The sequence below is a fragment of the Micropterus salmoides genome, unplaced genomic scaffold (assembly GCF_014851395.1).
Source record: "Micropterus salmoides isolate LMB-PRFRI ecotype aquatic unplaced genomic scaffold, ASM1485139v1 Ms_hic_scaffold_4, whole genome shotgun sequence".
Classification (NCBI taxonomy): Eukaryota; Metazoa; Chordata; class Actinopteri; order Centrarchiformes; family Centrarchidae; genus Micropterus; species Micropterus salmoides.
The window spans coordinates 2620669-2637806 of record NW_024043372.1 but is presented as its reverse complement, the minus strand read 5'-3'; the positions used below and the strand labels follow the sequence as shown (position 1 = coordinate 2637806).

Below are 17138 nucleotides of genomic sequence, written 5' to 3'. Positions count from 1 at the left end.
TTGTAAGCAAACATACATGATACATGATACATGTACTGGTGGCCAGTACATGATAGCACTGGCCACCACAGACTCGGAAAACATCCTCAGCATCGTCCTGCAGATGTTGAAGGACCTCAACCTCCTCAGAAAATAGAGACGGCTTTGGCCCTTCCTGTATAGGGCTTGAGTGTCCTTGGCCCAGTCCAGTTTATGGTCCATGTTCACTACCAGGTATTTGTAATTCTCCACAATGTCCACCCTGACCCCCTTGATGGAAACAGGGGTCACTGGTGCCTTTGCTCTCCTTAGATCCACAACCAGTTCCTTTGTCTTTGTCACGTTGAGCTGCAGATGGTTCTGCTCGCACCATGTGACAAAGTCCCCCACCACAGCTCTGTACTCAGCCTCGTCTCCCTGACAGATACATCCAACTGATACAGTTTTAGTTTTAGGGGTAATTCCCTCTAAGTGTACTAGTGTCAGAACATTAAATCGATCATCTCGGACTGTGAGATAGACAAAAACAAATCCAATGCATTCTGAAACGTAATGCAATTTGGTTAGGTTTAGGAAAACATCATGGTTTGGGTTAAAATAAGTAGGACCGCAGAGTCGCTATGCATTGTTCAGAAGTGCGTTGGGCACGTCAACAACAAAACAGCTGATTGTCAGAGCTCAGAGAACTTTGAACCACTATTCGTTTATGTATTACATCAAAATAAATATGTTTTATGGCCATATATCGTTACCCTACAGGGTTTACCATAAATGTGTGCCCCACCCACCATGTCATTTTGTCAAGGCGTTTTGCTAGACACACTTTAGAATTGATTAGGTACACATAGGCAAAACTAATGCAATGCAATAGCTCTGCATTAAAACCTTTCTTTGAGAGGTATTGTGGTGGTAAGTTTATTGAATCTGTTTGACAGAGGTATTACATTATTTTAATAGTCAATTTGAAGGCTGTTTATGGTGACGGTTAACCATGGGGTTATACTGAGAGGTGTTTTCTTAACATTTTGTCAACTATACTTTTTTTATGTATGCATAGGATGGACTAAATATTTGGAACACTTCTCAGTGTAAATTATACCATGACTCAAAAAGACTCTGTTAAAAACTCATTATGATACTCATGAAGGAAGGATTTATTTCAGAGCTGGTATATACACAGCCTAAATAGAAGGCAGCGTGGTCGTGCACAGTACACCATTAAAGTGTGTGAGAATATTTTGTTGTATAGATCCATTAAAAGCAAGTTAATTTGCCTTTTATTTCTCATTGTCCTTGCAGTTATCCTATGTGTGTGGGTTCTGCGTTTTTCTCAGCTCAAGTCAACAAGATCTATTGAGGCGTAGACTACAACACGGAAGAGGAGCTCTTTTTGATGGTGATAAATGTTGAAGTTGGTCATCAGATGTACATGTACACTATTTTAAATGCCTGTTTTAAAAGTTTACACTGGACTTGCATGATTCCCTCTTGAATGACACAGTCATGTGTTTCTTTAGTGTTTGTTGAAAATAAACATGGAAATTGAAGTGGCTTTGTTTGTGGAAATTGGTGTTTTTTTTCAAAACGTAGGACTTTGAGTTGGCCTCAAAACTGTTGTGCAGCAAGTTGCATAGAAATTTTGAGTTTTTATCCATATGAAAGATATGTTATCTGAACAAAAGATATTTAGTTGGTTTGACTTTTTGATGGGAATATATAGTACGTAGAACTCAAAATTTTAAGTTTTTACAAACGAAAAACAGACACTTTTACAAACAAACGTTTCCTTGAAATTTTGAGTTTTCAGAGCCTTTTCATTTTTACAGTGTACAATGTACTGTCGTCCACTGGTCGCAGGGTCGCAGGGTTGCAGGTTCGATTCCCGGCTCCTGCTGCCCACAGCTGTATTATTACCAATTGGAAAAGAGTTCCAAAAACAGCTGATCCAGAATCTGAATCTTTATAACTGATCGATAAAACTTTAATAAATTATTTATTAACCACTATTAAAGTTATTAATTTTTATAAATCCTCTTTGAAGGTAGTCTTATTATCAAATGATAGAGAAGTCTTTAACAACCAATCAGTAAATCAATTTTATCAGGACTTTATCATGACTTTACACAGTACTTTTCATATTTTGTCATGTAGGAGCAAAGTAGACTAAATGATCGATTAACAAACTAATTGTTGCAGCTCTACTCTGATCTTTATATTTCTAATTTCTTAATGTTCGGCTGATCTGCACTGGATCCTCCACCTGTTGAACATCAGGATGGAGGTCTGCTGCTCTGATTCAGCCACACACTTAATGTCTGCAGACTTTACCTCCATGTAACTTTTAAATATGAAATATTTAATACTTTTCCACTCTCACTGAACCCTAAGCTGAACTTCAAGCATAAAAAGTGTTGATGCAGTTAGCTGCAAAATGTGCAACTTGAGGTGGAACTACATCTATGACAGTTAACAGTGTGGAAGTGTTACTGAGCTTTAGAGAAGGCGTCTTTGTTTCAGTACATAAGATATAAAAGCTCACACAAAGTGTTTTTCTGCAAAACAGTATAGTGAATAATCCCCCTTGACTCTGTCACAAGAGGGCGCCGAATAATCATATTCATTGATATTTGTATTATTACCATTTCTCACTCTCCCTCTTTCTTTCTCCCTCTCTCAATGATATGATCCAATAATGAGAAGATGAAAACAATACAATTAATTAACTAAATAAAATAAATAAAACCATAGGTCAGTAGTATATAGTAGTGATTTGTGTTTTTCTCTCTCCCTCTCTCTTTTAATAAAATTTTTTTAATTTTTTGGCATCAGAAGAATAATATTGCCAAAGCTTCAAGGATAATACAAAAAAACCCAATTCCATTCATACAGTTCGATAAAGAAGACAGTCAGTGTGTGTGTAAACCATAGGTCAGTGGTATTTGTAATTTTTTGATAAAGTCAATAAAGAAACAACAACATATTAATAAAAAATCAGAAGTATCAAATGTGAAATGTAAAAAACAAAACCATTCTCTCTCCCTCTCTCTTACCTCAACTGGTCGCGACAGATTTCCACCCGCCCTTCTGCTCTGGTTTCTACCAGTTAAAAGGAGTTTCTGCTCTATGGAAATATGCTCTATAGCACTATATATATGAAAGAAATTGAATTAAGTAATTAATCCCCCAGACGTCTTGTGGAAAGGTGCGAAAGTTCAGTGGGTGGTAGACTTGGTTCTGGGTGGACTTCGTTTTCAGGGAGAGAGATGCACCTCAAACATGTTCCAGCTGATCCACAACGCACACTTTTTGTTTTTATAATTAAGTTTTGATGAATGTTTTATTTAAGGCACAACCCTGTTTCCAAAAAAATTGGCATGCTGTGTAACCGATTTCTGGAATCTGGTAATTCTTGCCTTTGTCGTATTTTATGTTTCATAATGCCCCAAACTTTTTCAGGAGGTGACGAGTTGGAACTGCAGATAATAAGTGATTTCATTCAAAAACTACATATAACCCCTTTAAGATCAAACACATCAATGGTCTGACAAAGCTCCGCCCCTCACCTGACTCACCTCAAACAAACAGGGACACAGTTTGTTCCTGTTCAGTTCTCAGAGAGAAGAGACGCAGCAACAGACAGACGGTAAGATTTACCTTTATTACAAAACTGTGACTTCAACTGAGGGAGGACAGTTACAGGAGGGAGTACTGAAGTACTCAAGTACTTCAACTGCAACCTGCTGCTGCCTGAAACACTCAGAGACTCACAGTGAAAGTAACTGAGGCAGCTTTCTACAGCAGGGAGGGAAACACAGCTGACTTCCTGTTGTGTTTTCAGCTTCAGAGACAAAATGGCTTCCAGATCAGAGGAGGATCTCTGCTGTCCGGTCTGTCAGGAGGTCTTCACAGATCCTGTTCTTCTGTCATGTAGCCACAGCTTCGGTAAAGTCTGTCTGAAGAGCCGGTGGAGAGAAAAACAAGCACCTGAGTGTCCAGTTTGTAAGAGAAGATCTTCAAAGTCAGAACCACCTTGTAACCTGGCGTTAAAGAACCTGTGTGAGGCCTTCTTACAGGAGAGAGATCAGAGAGCTTCAGAGGCTCTCTGCAGTCTGCACTCTGAGAAACTCAAACTCTTCTGTCTGGACCATCAGCAGCCAGTGTGTCTCGTCTGCAGAGATTCAGAAAAACACAGCAACCACAGATTCAGACCCGTCGATGAAGCTGCACGACAACACAAGAAGGAACTTCAGGAAACTCTGGAGCCCTTAAAGGAGAAGTTAAAGGTTTGTGAACAAGTTAAAGAGGAGTTTGATCAAACAGCAGAACACATGAAGGTCCAGGCCCGACACACAGAGAGGCAGATTAAGGAGCAGTTTAAGAAGCTTCAGCAGTTTCTAGAGGAGGAAGAGGTGACCAGGTTGGTGGCACTATGGGAGGAAGAGGAGCAGAAGAGTCAGATGATGAAGGAGAAGATGGAGGCTCTGAGCAGAGAGATAGCAGCTCTTTCAGACACAGTCAGAGCCACAGAGGAGACGCTGAGAGCTGAAGACGTCTCATTCCTGCTCAACTACAAGGCTGCAGTGGAAAGAGTCCAGCAGCGCCCCCTGCTGGATGATCCACAGCTGCCCTCAGGAGCTCTGATAGACCAGGCCAAACACCTGGGCAACCTGACCTTCAACATCTGGAACAAGATGAAGGACATGGTCTCCTACACTCCTCTCATTCTGGACCCAAACACTGCAAATCCATATCTCATCCTGTCTGAAGATCTGACCAGTGTGAGACAAGGAGAGAGACAGCAGCTTCCTGACAATCCAGAGAGGTTTGATGGTTTTTGCTCTGTCCTGGGCTCTGAGGGCTTTAACTCAGGGACTCACAGCTGGGATGTCGAGGTTGGAGACAGTACATACTGGACACTGGGTGTGTTAGCAGAGTCTGTTCAGAGAAAGGGACTCATATGGTCTGGATTATGGACAATAATGTTCTCTGGAGGTAGATACTCAGCATGGTCTCCACCAGCTCCATCCACTGTTCTCAGAGTTCAGAAGAAGCCCCAGAGGATCAGAGTGAATCTGGACTGGAACAGAGGAAGGCTGTCGTTCTCTGATCCTGATACTAACACACATATACACCTTCACACACACTTTCACTGAGAGGATGTTTCCATACATTAACACTGAGGATGAAGTGAAGCTGTCAGCAGTGAAGGTCTGTGTGACAGTGGAACAGAGCAGTTAGAGATAAAGAGGATGATTATATTCATGATGTTGTTGATTTCTTAAAGGGAAAAGTCTCTGAATTTAACCTGTTAAGCTGCACCTGTCCTCCTGCTGTCTCATTATTCCAAACATATCTTTATTTTCTTTTACTTGTTGTTTTTTATTGTTTCTATTTTCTTTTTCTTGTTATTTAGTTTGACAATCAGTTTTTTGGTTCTCCTGCCGGCCTTTTCATATGTAAAATGATTTCACTGAGTTTCTTTATGTTTGGTGGGTTTAGCTGTTTCTTTTTTATCCACACTGTGTCGTTTTAAATAGTTGTTCGTGTTTTATTATTTAGACTTGTGTGTGTGGAGCCATGAAGACCAGCAGCCACTTTGTGGAAGCTGATGAGGATTGAAATAAAGAAGTTTGTTTGAGCGGCCAATCATTGTTCAGATCCAACACACTTTATTTTGAATTTAGTCCAGGAAACGGCAGATTAAAAGAATATAAACAGAAAAGTGAAGAAAAATAAAGATGCAAACAGCAACGAAGACGCCTTGCAAGTGTGCAGCAGCTGCAGCATCCATTAAAGCGATCACATCAGTCCAATCAGCTGCTGCGTCCAATCAGTAACTCATATCCCGTAAGTGAGCGTGTAGGCCAGTAAGATGCTGCAGTCACTCGCTCCTCGGATTGTCCCATTTCCCCGGTTGGGAAGTCGCTCTCAAGGCTTTTTTGTGTTTTTATACTTTGTGTACATATGTAGACCTACTGTGTGTGAGTATTGTTTCAAGACAAACTTTAAGATGTCTCATTATTAGACTGTTCAAACATTCATGCAGATTCTTTTCCACAACTTGAGGCTTATTGTGTCAGTAATTGCCGTCAGTCATGATTTACTCAGATTAGGACTTAAAAGCAGCCAGTTCATTCTTTCTACTTGGTCAGCTGAAGAATAAGGCTTAATTACTAACTGGGCAACGGCGGTAACTGACCTCCTCCAGAGGCTCCAGACCTCCAGGGGTAATATTAACTGTATTATTACCTTTTTTTGTTCATATCAAATAAAGTTTCATCAATTTCCCATAAAGTGAAACACGAAACTGGGCCAGGTGTTATCTCAGTACAGGAAAAGTGACTGGTTTCTGGGAACTTGGAGGCAACAAGAGCCCAACAACACGTTTTTGTCCCCGGAGGCCCCAAAACAGGTTAATCTGCCCTGGAATACAACTGTTTTTAGAGATCAGCTGGTTGTGAAGCAGTGGTGCAGACTTAACAATTTCAGTGAGATGACTTCACATTGTGTTATTACAGGTAATAATACATCAAATAGTACAGCAGGTGAATGCGTGCAGATAAAATAATACAGATTTCTTGTCATTATATATATATAAAAAAAAAAAAAGGAGTGGCACAGTGGCTCAGTACTTTCGAGATAGCTATACATACACATAAACATATTCATATGTACATACACGCATGGAATACATACAGACGGGAGGGGGATAACTTAGGCTACACTATATTGAGTGTTGAAAGGGAATTCATCCTCAAAATAGGATAGGAATGGTTGCCAAACTTTTAAAATCTATGGGACCCAGGCAGTGTATTTGAGTTGTTCTAGTTTGAGATGGGACATCACCTCCTCCACCCATTTCCTATGAGAGGCAGGCGTAGCCTTCTTCCAACCAAGAAGTATTAGACGTCAAGCCAGTAGGGTAGAGAAAGCTATGGTCTCAGCCTGGGGCTGTGTTTCCTGAGGAATCACCCCAAACAGTGCAGTTAGTGGGTTGGGACCAATAACTTTATTACACAAATACTGTATGTAAATGTGTCATATATACCTGTCCAAAATAAAGTCAATTTTGGGCATAGCCAGAACATGTGACTGAGGCTAGCTGGATCCCTCCTTCATCTGATGCAAGTCGGGTCTAAACCAGGGTAGAGTTTGGCTAGCTTACTTGCAGATAAATGTAATCTGTGTAGAACCTTAAACTGCAGCAAACCATGTGGAATACACAGTGATGAGGAGTGTACCAATGTAATTGCTTCCTGCCAGTTTGCCTCTGAAATGGTGGTTCTTAATTTTTCCTCCCATAGCCTCGCCAAACGATCAAGTGGTAAAAGGGCAACTCTTTGGATATTATCAGACCTCTGTCGACTGGGTCCATACTTAAACATTCATCTATCCATGTACTCTGGGGAGTTATTAAAGAGAAGTGTGTTTTTACAGAACTCCGTACCTGGGGTTCAGGGGACTTTTTTATATTGCATTATAGCCATTTTTACTGAGTTGATCCTTCTGGCAAGTGACAATGGGAGGGTTGACCATCTCTCCATGTCCTGTTTGGCCTTGTTGAACACCATTTTGAAATTGCTGTCGAACAGATCCCTGTACTTATAAGTGACACAAACACCCCATAAGCTATCCTTACTAACGAAGAATGGAAAGTCATGGAATGACATCTGGCGTGCTTTGTCGTTTATCAGGAATAAAACACTTTTAGTTTAGTTTAATTTATATCCTGAGACTCGCCCGAACTTAGCGATGAGCTCGATTGCAATTGGTATAGTAGTATATGGGTCTGACAGAAAAAGGACAAGGTCGTCCGCATAAAGTGATAATTTATGCAAATGTCCCGCCATTCGTACTCCTTCCAGATTCGTGGTCTTCCTTAACATTATTGCCAAATGTTCAATGGCGATGTCAAATATCTGGGGCCTCAAGACAAGGGTCTTGTCTTGTCTCCCCAGGAGAGAGAGAAATAATCTGATGTTATCTTGTTTGTTCTTACCAAGGCCTGAGGTGCCGTATAAAGAATTTTAATCCACGAGCAGAAAGTTGGACCAAAGCCAAACCTCTCTAGTGCGGTGGTCAGGTAATTATATTCAATCTTGTCGAAAGCTTTTTGTGCATCCAAGGATAGTATTATCTCTGGCTCAACATTGTTGGTTTGCTATATAATGTTGAAAACTCTGCAAATATTGCTTGATAGTTGCCTGCCTACAATAAAACCTGTCTGGTCTGGGTGTATCAATTTAGGCATAATCTTCTCTAGCCTACTAGCCCAATACTTTGGTTAGAATTTTATAGTTGCAGCATAGTAGGCTAACCGGCCGGTAGGACTCACACAGTCGCAGATTTTTTTTTTAACAACAAAGAGATGGACGCTTGTGTCATAGCCAGGGGGATCATTTATTTACCCAGGACCTCTTCAAAGACCTTCACTAGGTATGCTAGTAATTTAGGACCAAATGTCTTAAAAATTCTATTGGGAACCCATCAGGGCCTGGTGCCTTTCCGGGTTTCATTTTTTTTATTGCGTTATTCATCTCTGTTATATCGGTTATATGCCTTTCCAACTCTGATTTGTCTAATTCGTCTAAGGAGGGCATTTCCAGGTTACTGAAGAAATCCTCCACCAACTCCCCGTCTCCCGCTTCAGAGGTATACAAATTTTCGTAAAAAGACGTAAATTGAACATTGATGTCCCTTTGATCCGTAACTATATTGCTTTCCCCGTCCATTTATTGCAGATATAAAGCCAGCCGCTGCTGTTTGAGTTTATGGCTCAGGAGCTTACCGGCGCGTTCCCCGTATTCATAAAGGTTATGACGCACTTTTAAGAAAAGATCTATAGAATTGTAATTTGTCAGGGAATCGAATTCTGTCTGAAGCGAGATTCTCTCTCTGTCTAAGTTCTCAGAGGGTGATGTGGAGTGCAGTTGGTCCACCACTTTAATCCTGTCGATCAGCACCGCAGCCCTCCTTGACTTATTTTTGTTTTCACCAGCCATATAGGAGATTACTTGTCCCCTTATTTACGCTTTCATGGTTTCCCACAGCGTCCAATGGCTTATCCCCGGGGATTCATTAGTTACTAAGAATAAGTCTATTTGAGTGTTTATGAAATCAACAAATTTTCTATCAGCAAGTAGTCTTGAGTTAAGGCGCCATGTACGTCTAGGAAGTATGTTTTCTGGAAATCGACGCTTCAGAAGTACTGGGCAATGGTCTGAAATGACTGTACTGTTGTACTCAACTTGGGAGATTAGTGGAAGTAGTTTTTGGTCTATTAAGAAATAGTCGATTCTAGAATAGGATTGATTAGCTGGGAAGAAGAAAGAGAACTGCCTGGATGTTGGAAATTTGAATCTCCAGGGGTCGATGACTTCATAGGTTTGAAGAAAGGTATTGATGCATCGTGCCGATCTGTTAAGTGAAGTGACCTTCGTACTGGAACGGTCCTGCTTCGCATCCAGGACACTATTAAAGTCTTCCTCCAATATTAAATCATGTGAATCCAGTCCCGGCAGAAGAGAAAAAAGATTACTGAAGAAATCCGCGTTATCCCAATTGGGTGCATAACTATGAATAACCCGGACTCCCTTGTTATTGTTCTCGGTGACTTTAACAGGGGAAATCTCAGACATGAACTCCCCAAATACAGACAGTTTATAAAGTGTCCAACCACAAAGGGGAACACTTTGGATCACTGCTACACCACAGTTAGCAGTGCCTATCATGCTGTCACACGCGCTCCACTGGGTCACTCTGATCACGTGATGGTCCATCTGATTCCTGCTTACAGGCAGAAATTAAAGATTTGTCAACCTGTAGTGAGGACATCAAAGAAGTGGACTAGTGAAGCTGTAGAGGATCTTCAGGTGTTTTTGGACTGCACTGACTGGGATGTTTCAGGACTGCTACCAACAGTCTGGATGAGTTTACTGATGCTGTGACGTCCTACATCAGTTTCTGTGTGCTGTATACCAACACGCACCAGGGTGAGTTATAACAATGACAAACCCTGGTTCACAGCTAAACTCAGACAGCTGAGGTTGGAAAAGGAAGAGGAATATAGGAGTGGAGACAGGGTGCAGGGCGTTAAAGTACAGGTTTAGACATGCGAGAAGCTAAACGACTGTACTCAGAGAGACTACAACACCAGTTCTCTGGAAACGACGCCACTTCTGTCTGGAGGAGGTTCAGACAGAACACAAACCCAAAGCCCCCGTCTCCATCAACGACTGTCACCTGGCAAATGAGCTGAACCAGTTCTGCTGCTGCTTCGAGACACCATCCCCTGTGACTCCTCTGCCCAGCTTCAGCCCCCCCCCCATCTCAGAGAGGAATGTCAACAGACTATTCAGGAGGCAGAAACCCCACAAAGCACCCTGCTGCAGGACAAGCACTCTCAGCTGAACGTGCCTGACTCCACCTGCAGGTGGATCACAGACTTCCTGACGGACAGGAAGCAGCGTGTGAAGCTCGGAAAACATGTGTCTGATTCCAGGACCATAAATATCTGCCACATTGTTCTTACGTCCTCATTTAGTTAATTATCAGAAGCCACAAAGTTCAATGGCTAGTAACAGTTAGACTATTTCATTATTGGTCACAGGGCATTCTGCCAAAACTGCCAACTCAATAGCATTTTGTTCTCACGTCAATAACATCTACCGTCGCCTAGAGTAATTGTTGGGAATCGGATTCTCTGTCTTTTCTTGACCTTGTGATGTTTTTCATCCAGGTCAAGGAAAAGCAGTTAGAAAAAGGACATTTGAGAAAGAATCCAAGCGCAGCCCAGGTTCTATTCGAGGTTTCTAGTTGTGTTTCCTTGGTTTCCACTGTGGCCATGTGCTCGCTCATGGTGGGAATTGTTTGGTCTCTGCAAATAATATTACAGACAGTACAGTCTAGACCTGCTCTACATAAAAAGTGCAATGACATAACTTATGTAATGAATTGACACTATATAACTTGAGTTGAACCGTAATGGCTCACTGCCGGTCTGTGAGAGATCAGCCTGATGGCCTCTGACCAGAAGCCCCTGTCCCTCAGAGTCCTGCAGAGGGACGTCCACCAGATCAGACTGCGCTGCTTTAAGTTGTTCCTGACAAGTTCCAGCTGGTCCACAGTGCAGTACTTAACTAAGGTATCGTACTTTTAGTTTTAAGAAGTGAATTAAGTTTTATTAGTGGTAGAACAGGTGATAGTAGAGATGACAAAGTTGTCGTGTTTTCATTTTTCTTTGACGTGTGATCTCAGCGTGATGGTTCATATTCATCATATTTATCGTCTGTTCTCTTTAAGATTAGTGGCCTGACAAAGCTCCTCCCCTAACCTGAGTCAAACCAGGAAACAGTTTGTTCCTGTTTAGTTCTTAGTGAGAAGTGTCGAATGACAGACAGACGGTAAGATTTACCTTCATTACAAAGCTGTGACTTCAACTGAGGGAGGACAGTTACAGGAGGGAGTACTCAAGTACTCAAGTACTGAAGTACTTCAACTGCAACCTGCTGCTGCCTGAAACACTCAGAGACTCACAGTGAAAGTAACTGAGGCAGCTTTCTACAGCAGGGAGGGAAACACAGCTGACTTCCTGTTGTAACCTGCTGTCTGCTGGGTTTCAGCTTCAGAGACAAAATGGCTTCCAGATCAGAGGAGGATCTCTGCTGTCCGGTCTGTCAGGAGGTCTTCAGAGATCCTGTTCTTCTGTCATGTAGCCACAGCTTCTGTAAAGTCTGTCTGAAGAGCTGGTGGAGAGAAAAACAAGCACCTGAGTGTCCAGTTTGTAAGAGAAGATCTTCAAGGTCAGAACCACCTCGTAACCTGGTGTTAAAGAACCTGTGTGAGGCCTTCTTACAGGAGAGAGATCAGAGAGCTTCAGAGGCTCTCTGCAGTCTGCACTCTGAGAAACTCAAACTCTTCTGTCTGGACCATCAGCAGCCAGTGTGTCTCGTCTGCAGAGATTCAGAAAAACACAGCAACCACAGATTCAGACCCGTCGATGAAGCTGCACGACAACACAAGAAGGAACTTCAGGAAACTCTGGAGCCCTTAAAGGAGAAGTTAAAGGTTTGTGAACAAGTTAAAGTGAAGTTTGATCAAACAGCAGAACACATGAAGGTCCAGGCCCGACACACAGAGAGGCAGATTAAGGAGCAGTTTAAGAAGCTTCAGCAGTTTCTAGAGGAGGAAGAGGAGGCCAGGATGGCTGCACTGAGGGAGGAAGAGGAGCAGAAGAGTCAGATGATGAAGGAGAAGATGGAGGCTCTGAGCAGAGAGATAGCAGCTCTTTCAGACACAGTCAGAGCCACAGAGGAGGAGCTGAGAGCTGAAGACGTCTCATTCCTGCTCAACTACAAGGCTGCAGTGGAAAGAGTCCAGCAGCGCCCCCTGCTGGATGATCCACAGCTGCCCTCAGGAGCTCTGATAGACCAGGCCAAACACCTGGGCAACCTGACCTTCAACATCTGGAACAAGATGAAGGACATGGTCTCCTACACTCCTCTCATTCTGGACCCAAACACTGCTCATCCAAGACTCATCCTGTCTGAAGATCTGACCAGTGTGAGACGAGGAGAGAGACAGCAGCTTCCTGACAATCCAGAGAGGATTGATGAACTTTGCTCTGTTCTGGGCTCTGAGGGCTTTAACTCAGGGACTCACAGCTGGGATGTCGAGGTTGGAGACAGTACAGGCTGGGGACTGGGTGTGTTAGCAGAGTCTGTCCAGAGGAAGGGGGACAACATACTGTCTGAATTATGGGTAATAGGTTTCTATGAAGGTAGATACTTAACATGGTCACCATCAGCTCCACTCACTGATCTCAGAGTTCAGAAGAAGCCCCAGAGGATCAGAGTGAATCTGGACTGGAACAGAGGAAAGCTGTCGTTCTCTGATCCTGATACTAACACACACATACACACCTTCATACACACTTTCACTGAGAGGATGTTTCCATACATTAACACTTGGGATGAAGTGAAGCTGTCAGCAGTGAAGGTCTGTGTGACAGTGGAACAGAGCAGTTAGAGATAAAGAGGATGATTATATTCATGATGTTGTTGATTTCTTAAAGGGAAAAGTCTCTGAATTTAACCTGTTAAGCTGCACCTGTCCTCCTGCTGTCTCATTATTCCAAACATATCTTTATTTTCTTTCACTTCTTGTTTTTTATTCTTTGTATTTTCTTTTTCTTGTTATTTAGTTTGACAATCATCGTTCACTGAGTTTCTTTATGTCTGTTTCTTTTTTATCCACACTGTGTCGTTTTAAATAGTTGTTCGTGTTTTATTATTTAGACTTGTGTGTGTGGAGCCATGAAGACCAGCAGCCACTTTGTGGAAGCTGATGAGGATTGAAATAAAGAAGTTTGTTTGAGCGGCCAATCATTGTTCAGATCCAACACACTTTATTTTGAATTTAGTCCAGGAAACGGCAGATTAAAAGAATATAAACAGAAAAGTGAAGAAAAATAAAGATGCAAACAGCAACGAAGAGGCCTTGCAAGTATGCAGCAGCTGCAGCATCCATTAAAGCGATCACATCAGTCCAATCAGCTGCTGCGTCCAATCAGTAACTCATATCCCGTAAGTGAGCGTGTAGGCCAATAAGATGCTGCAGTCACTCGCTCCTCGGATTGTCCCATTTCCCCGGTTGGGAAGTCGCTCTCAAGGCTTTTTTGTGTTTTTATACTTTGTGTACATATGTAGACCTACTGTGTGTGAGTATTGTTTCAAGACAAACTTTAAGATGTCTCATTATTAGACTGTTCAAACATTCATGCAGATTCTTTTCCACAACTTGAGGCTTATTGTGTCAGTAATTGCCGTCAGTCATGATTTACTCAAATTAGGACTTAAAAGCAGCCAGTTCATTCTTTCTACTTGGTCAGCTGAAGAATAAGGCTTAATTACTAACTGGGCAACGGCGGTAACTGACCTCCTCCAGAGGCTCCAGACCTCCAGGGGTAATATTACCTGTATTATTACCTTTTTTTTGTTCATATCAAATAAAATTTCCCACAAAGTGAAACACGAAACTGGGCCAGGTATTAACTCAGTACAGGAATAGTGACTGGTTTCTGGGAACTTGGAGGCAACAAGAGCCCAACAACATGTTTTTGTCCCCGGAGGCCCCAAAACAGGTTAATCTGCCCTGGAATACAACTGTTTTTAGAGATCAGCTGGTTGTGAAGCAGTGGTGCAGACTGAGTTTAACAGTTTCAGTGAGATGACTTCACCTTGTGCTCCCTCTGTTTCATTAAAGGTAATAATAATACATCAAATAGTACAGCAGGTGAATGTGTGCAGATAAAATATTACAGATTTCTTGTCATTATATGAAGGAAAAAACAACTAAGGGGCATGTGGGCTTCAGTACAAACCAGAGATGCTCCCAAGTCACTGAGCTAGAGTCCAAGTCAACACTGCATAGCAAAAAGGAACTCTGTAACTGTAACCTGTTTTTCACTTCCAGAGCACAACCATCATCTCCTCACTTGAGGGCCCAAGTTGAGTCTTTTCTCTTCATACAGAGCCACTGACTGCCTTTTTTCAGCAGCTCTGGAGAGGTCTTTGACTGAATGCTGGTGGGCCTTCCCTCGTACTCCCATCTCCCGTAGTAGCCTCGATATTTATGTGGCTGTTACGACCCATGGGCCATTTATGTGTATATGGGGTGTTGCGTTTGTGTGTTTTCCTCTCTGCCCTAAGCAGGACCTTGCCCCGCCCCCAATGCTGCAGCCAGCAAGCTGAGGAGCGCGGCTGATTCCACTCTCCTAATCAGTGGAGGGTATAAGGGCTGGAGGAGGAAGCTGCTGTAGGTTAGAGTATGGTGGTCTACAGCGAAAGAGACAGTGTTACTGAGTGTTTGGAGTCTGCGGCGAGCGTGTGGCAGAGACAGTAACCAGAGGTGGCGACAGTGGGATACCTGCGGTTAAGTGTAGTGATTTACTGTTTTTTGTTTGCACCGTGTGCTTGTGTGTGCTAGGTTGCCATCACTACTTTTGTGTTTATCCAATACCTAGTTCCCTTTAAAAAGGACCTTGTTGCTGCTTCCCTTTTGGGAGTTGTTTTCTGTTTATTGTGCATTTAAGAGACACTTTTTGTTAATATTGTAAATAAGACCCATTTCATAGTAATTGTACTAACCTCCTCCCCCTGGGCTTCCATCTGAGGTTCGTAACAGTGGCTGCAAACCCTCTGCAGCCTACTTCAACCAGTTGGACTTTTGCTTTTCAGCCGCGTTGTCGTGTATCGGCTGCAAGCTCTGCCTCAGCTTATTGCGCTCATGTTTCCTCTACTGCGTCCTCCCAGGGCACTATAATTTCAATGTGTTCATGCTTGTCTGTCATCTTTCCAACATTGCTGCAAGAATCTGTAGCACCTGGTTGTGCTGCCAGGTATATCAAAGATGAAATGCTAATATGCATTATGTTAACTATCAATAATAACCTATAGGTGAGCTATGAATGTTAGTTATTTTGGTATGTACAACTCCTACAATCACTAAAGCGATATTCAGAGATTTTAAGATGGTATTTATTACTATATTTACTAAGCCTGTGAATCATTTTAAGAGTTTGTGTATAAGAAGCTAAGTTAAAGTACTTATATAGGCCTACTTAAATTAGTAAAAGTATTACTCTAGTTGAAGTGCAGATGTGCATGTAGAAGTATTTCTGTAGTTAAAGATTTACATAAATTAATAAAAGGTATTACTCCAGTTAAAGTACAGACGTGTTTATCAGAATGTACAGAATAAAAGGCCATAATGTAAATATTAATAAGCCACTAAATCATCTAAATTTAGACGTTTTGGAAATAAAATATTTTAATAACTTTAAATAGTGAAAGAAATTCACAATTAATTATTCAGCCGTGCAGCTTATTAGTGCCTTTCCTTTCTTCTATAACTGTTCTTAAAACAGCTAAAGTGGTGTTAAATGTTGTGTGGGGGCTCAGCAGGTCGAGACGGTCGCCAACTGGTTGCAGGTTCGATACGCAGCTGCATTATTACCAAATGGAAAAGAGTTTAAATGACCGGTAATCTAGAATCTGAATGGTTAATAAATGATTTATTAACCACTAATAGTTCATTTAGAATTTATACATCCACTATGATGGGTGGCACGGTGGTACAGTGGTTAGCGACGTTTCCTCACAGGAAGAAGGTTGCCCCGGCCTTTGGGTGTAGAGTTTGCATGTTCTCTCCGGGTGCTCCGACTTCCTCCCACCGTCCAAAGACAGGTTGACTGGTGACCCTAAATTGTCCTTAGGTGTGAGTGGTTGTTTGTCTGTGTGGCCCTGCGATGGACTGATACCCCGCCTTGCGCCCGCTGTCAGCTGGGATTGGCTCCAACCCCCCCCACCGCAGTTAGCATAAGCGGTTGACGATGGAAAGATGGACATCCGCTATGAAGGTAGTCTTAGCGAGTGCTACAGAAGTCGTTATCCGTCAATTAGACTTTATTTGTACAGCACTTTTCATACAAACAGATGAAACAAAGTGTTTCACAAAATAAAACATAACCCTGATTTCAGACACGGCCAGTGAGTTAGCTATGGGCTACAAATAATATTTGTATAGCACTCTCATACATAAAATGCAGGTCAAAGTGCACAAATCATGAGCACTTAAGTAAATAAAACATACAAGAACAATACAGCAACATGTAAACAATCCACAAGCACAAAAAGAAAGGTATTAAACTGGGAAAGGGTAGCAGCCAGGCTACGGTATGAAATGAGTATGAGATCAGATAAAAGAAAGTCGTGAGCTGCTTCTTAAAACTATCAAGAGAGGCTGTTTCTCTTATTTGTAATGGGAGTTTGTTCCAAGTCATTAGTGCATAATAACAGAAAGCTGCTTCACCAAATGTTTTACTGTTCATTCTTGGGACATTAAGAAGACCAGCATCCGAGGATCTGAGAGAGCGAGTTGGAACGTAATTCGGTAAAAGGTCAGATAAGGTGCTAAACCATGAAGTGCTTTAAAATGAAATTTAAATGCTTCAGGAAGCCAGAGAAAAGAAGCTAAAACTGGAGTGACGTGTTCTCTCAACTCCTGCTGCTGCATTTTGAATTAGTTGTAGCCTATTAATATATATCTTTTTTTTTTTTTTTGTATTTTGGTATACCAGTAAAAAGGCCATTACAATAATC

The 17138-nt window shown here is 42.0% G+C and overlaps 2 protein-coding genes across 3 annotated transcripts; both read left to right on the top strand.

The window, feature by feature from the left end:
* The first annotated feature begins 3782 nt into the window (after positions 1-3782).
* Positions 3783-13361, top strand: LOC119886855 (nuclear factor 7, brain-like). Of its 2 annotated transcripts, none has more exons than XM_038697831.1 (2): positions 3783-3841; positions 11625-13361. In XM_038697831.1, the coding sequence occupies exons 1-2, from the start codon at positions 3831-3833 to the stop codon at positions 13003-13005; spliced, it is 1392 nt and encodes a 463-aa protein (XP_038553759.1). In that variant the 5' UTR covers positions 3783-3830; the 3' UTR covers positions 13006-13361. The 2 variants fall into 2 exon arrangements, with proteins under 2 accessions (XP_038553759.1, XP_038553758.1); XM_038697830.1 differs by lacking the exon at positions 3783-3841 and adding an exon at positions 11376-11381 and having other exon boundaries at positions 11601-13361.
* Positions 3803-5625, top strand: LOC119886856 (nuclear factor 7, brain-like). Its single transcript, XM_038697832.1, has one exon. It carries the CDS (start codon positions 3831-3833, stop codon positions 5130-5132), a length of 1302 nt encoding a protein of 433 aa, XP_038553760.1. The 5' UTR covers positions 3803-3830; the 3' UTR covers positions 5133-5625.
* Positions 13362-17138: the final 3777 nt, after the last annotated feature.

What these genes read in the sequence shown, in the direction of transcription:
- LOC119886856 (XM_038697832.1), top strand. Translation starts at nt 3,831, where the DNA reads ATGGCTTCCAGATCAGAGGAGGATCTCTGCTGTCCGGTCTGTCAGGAG.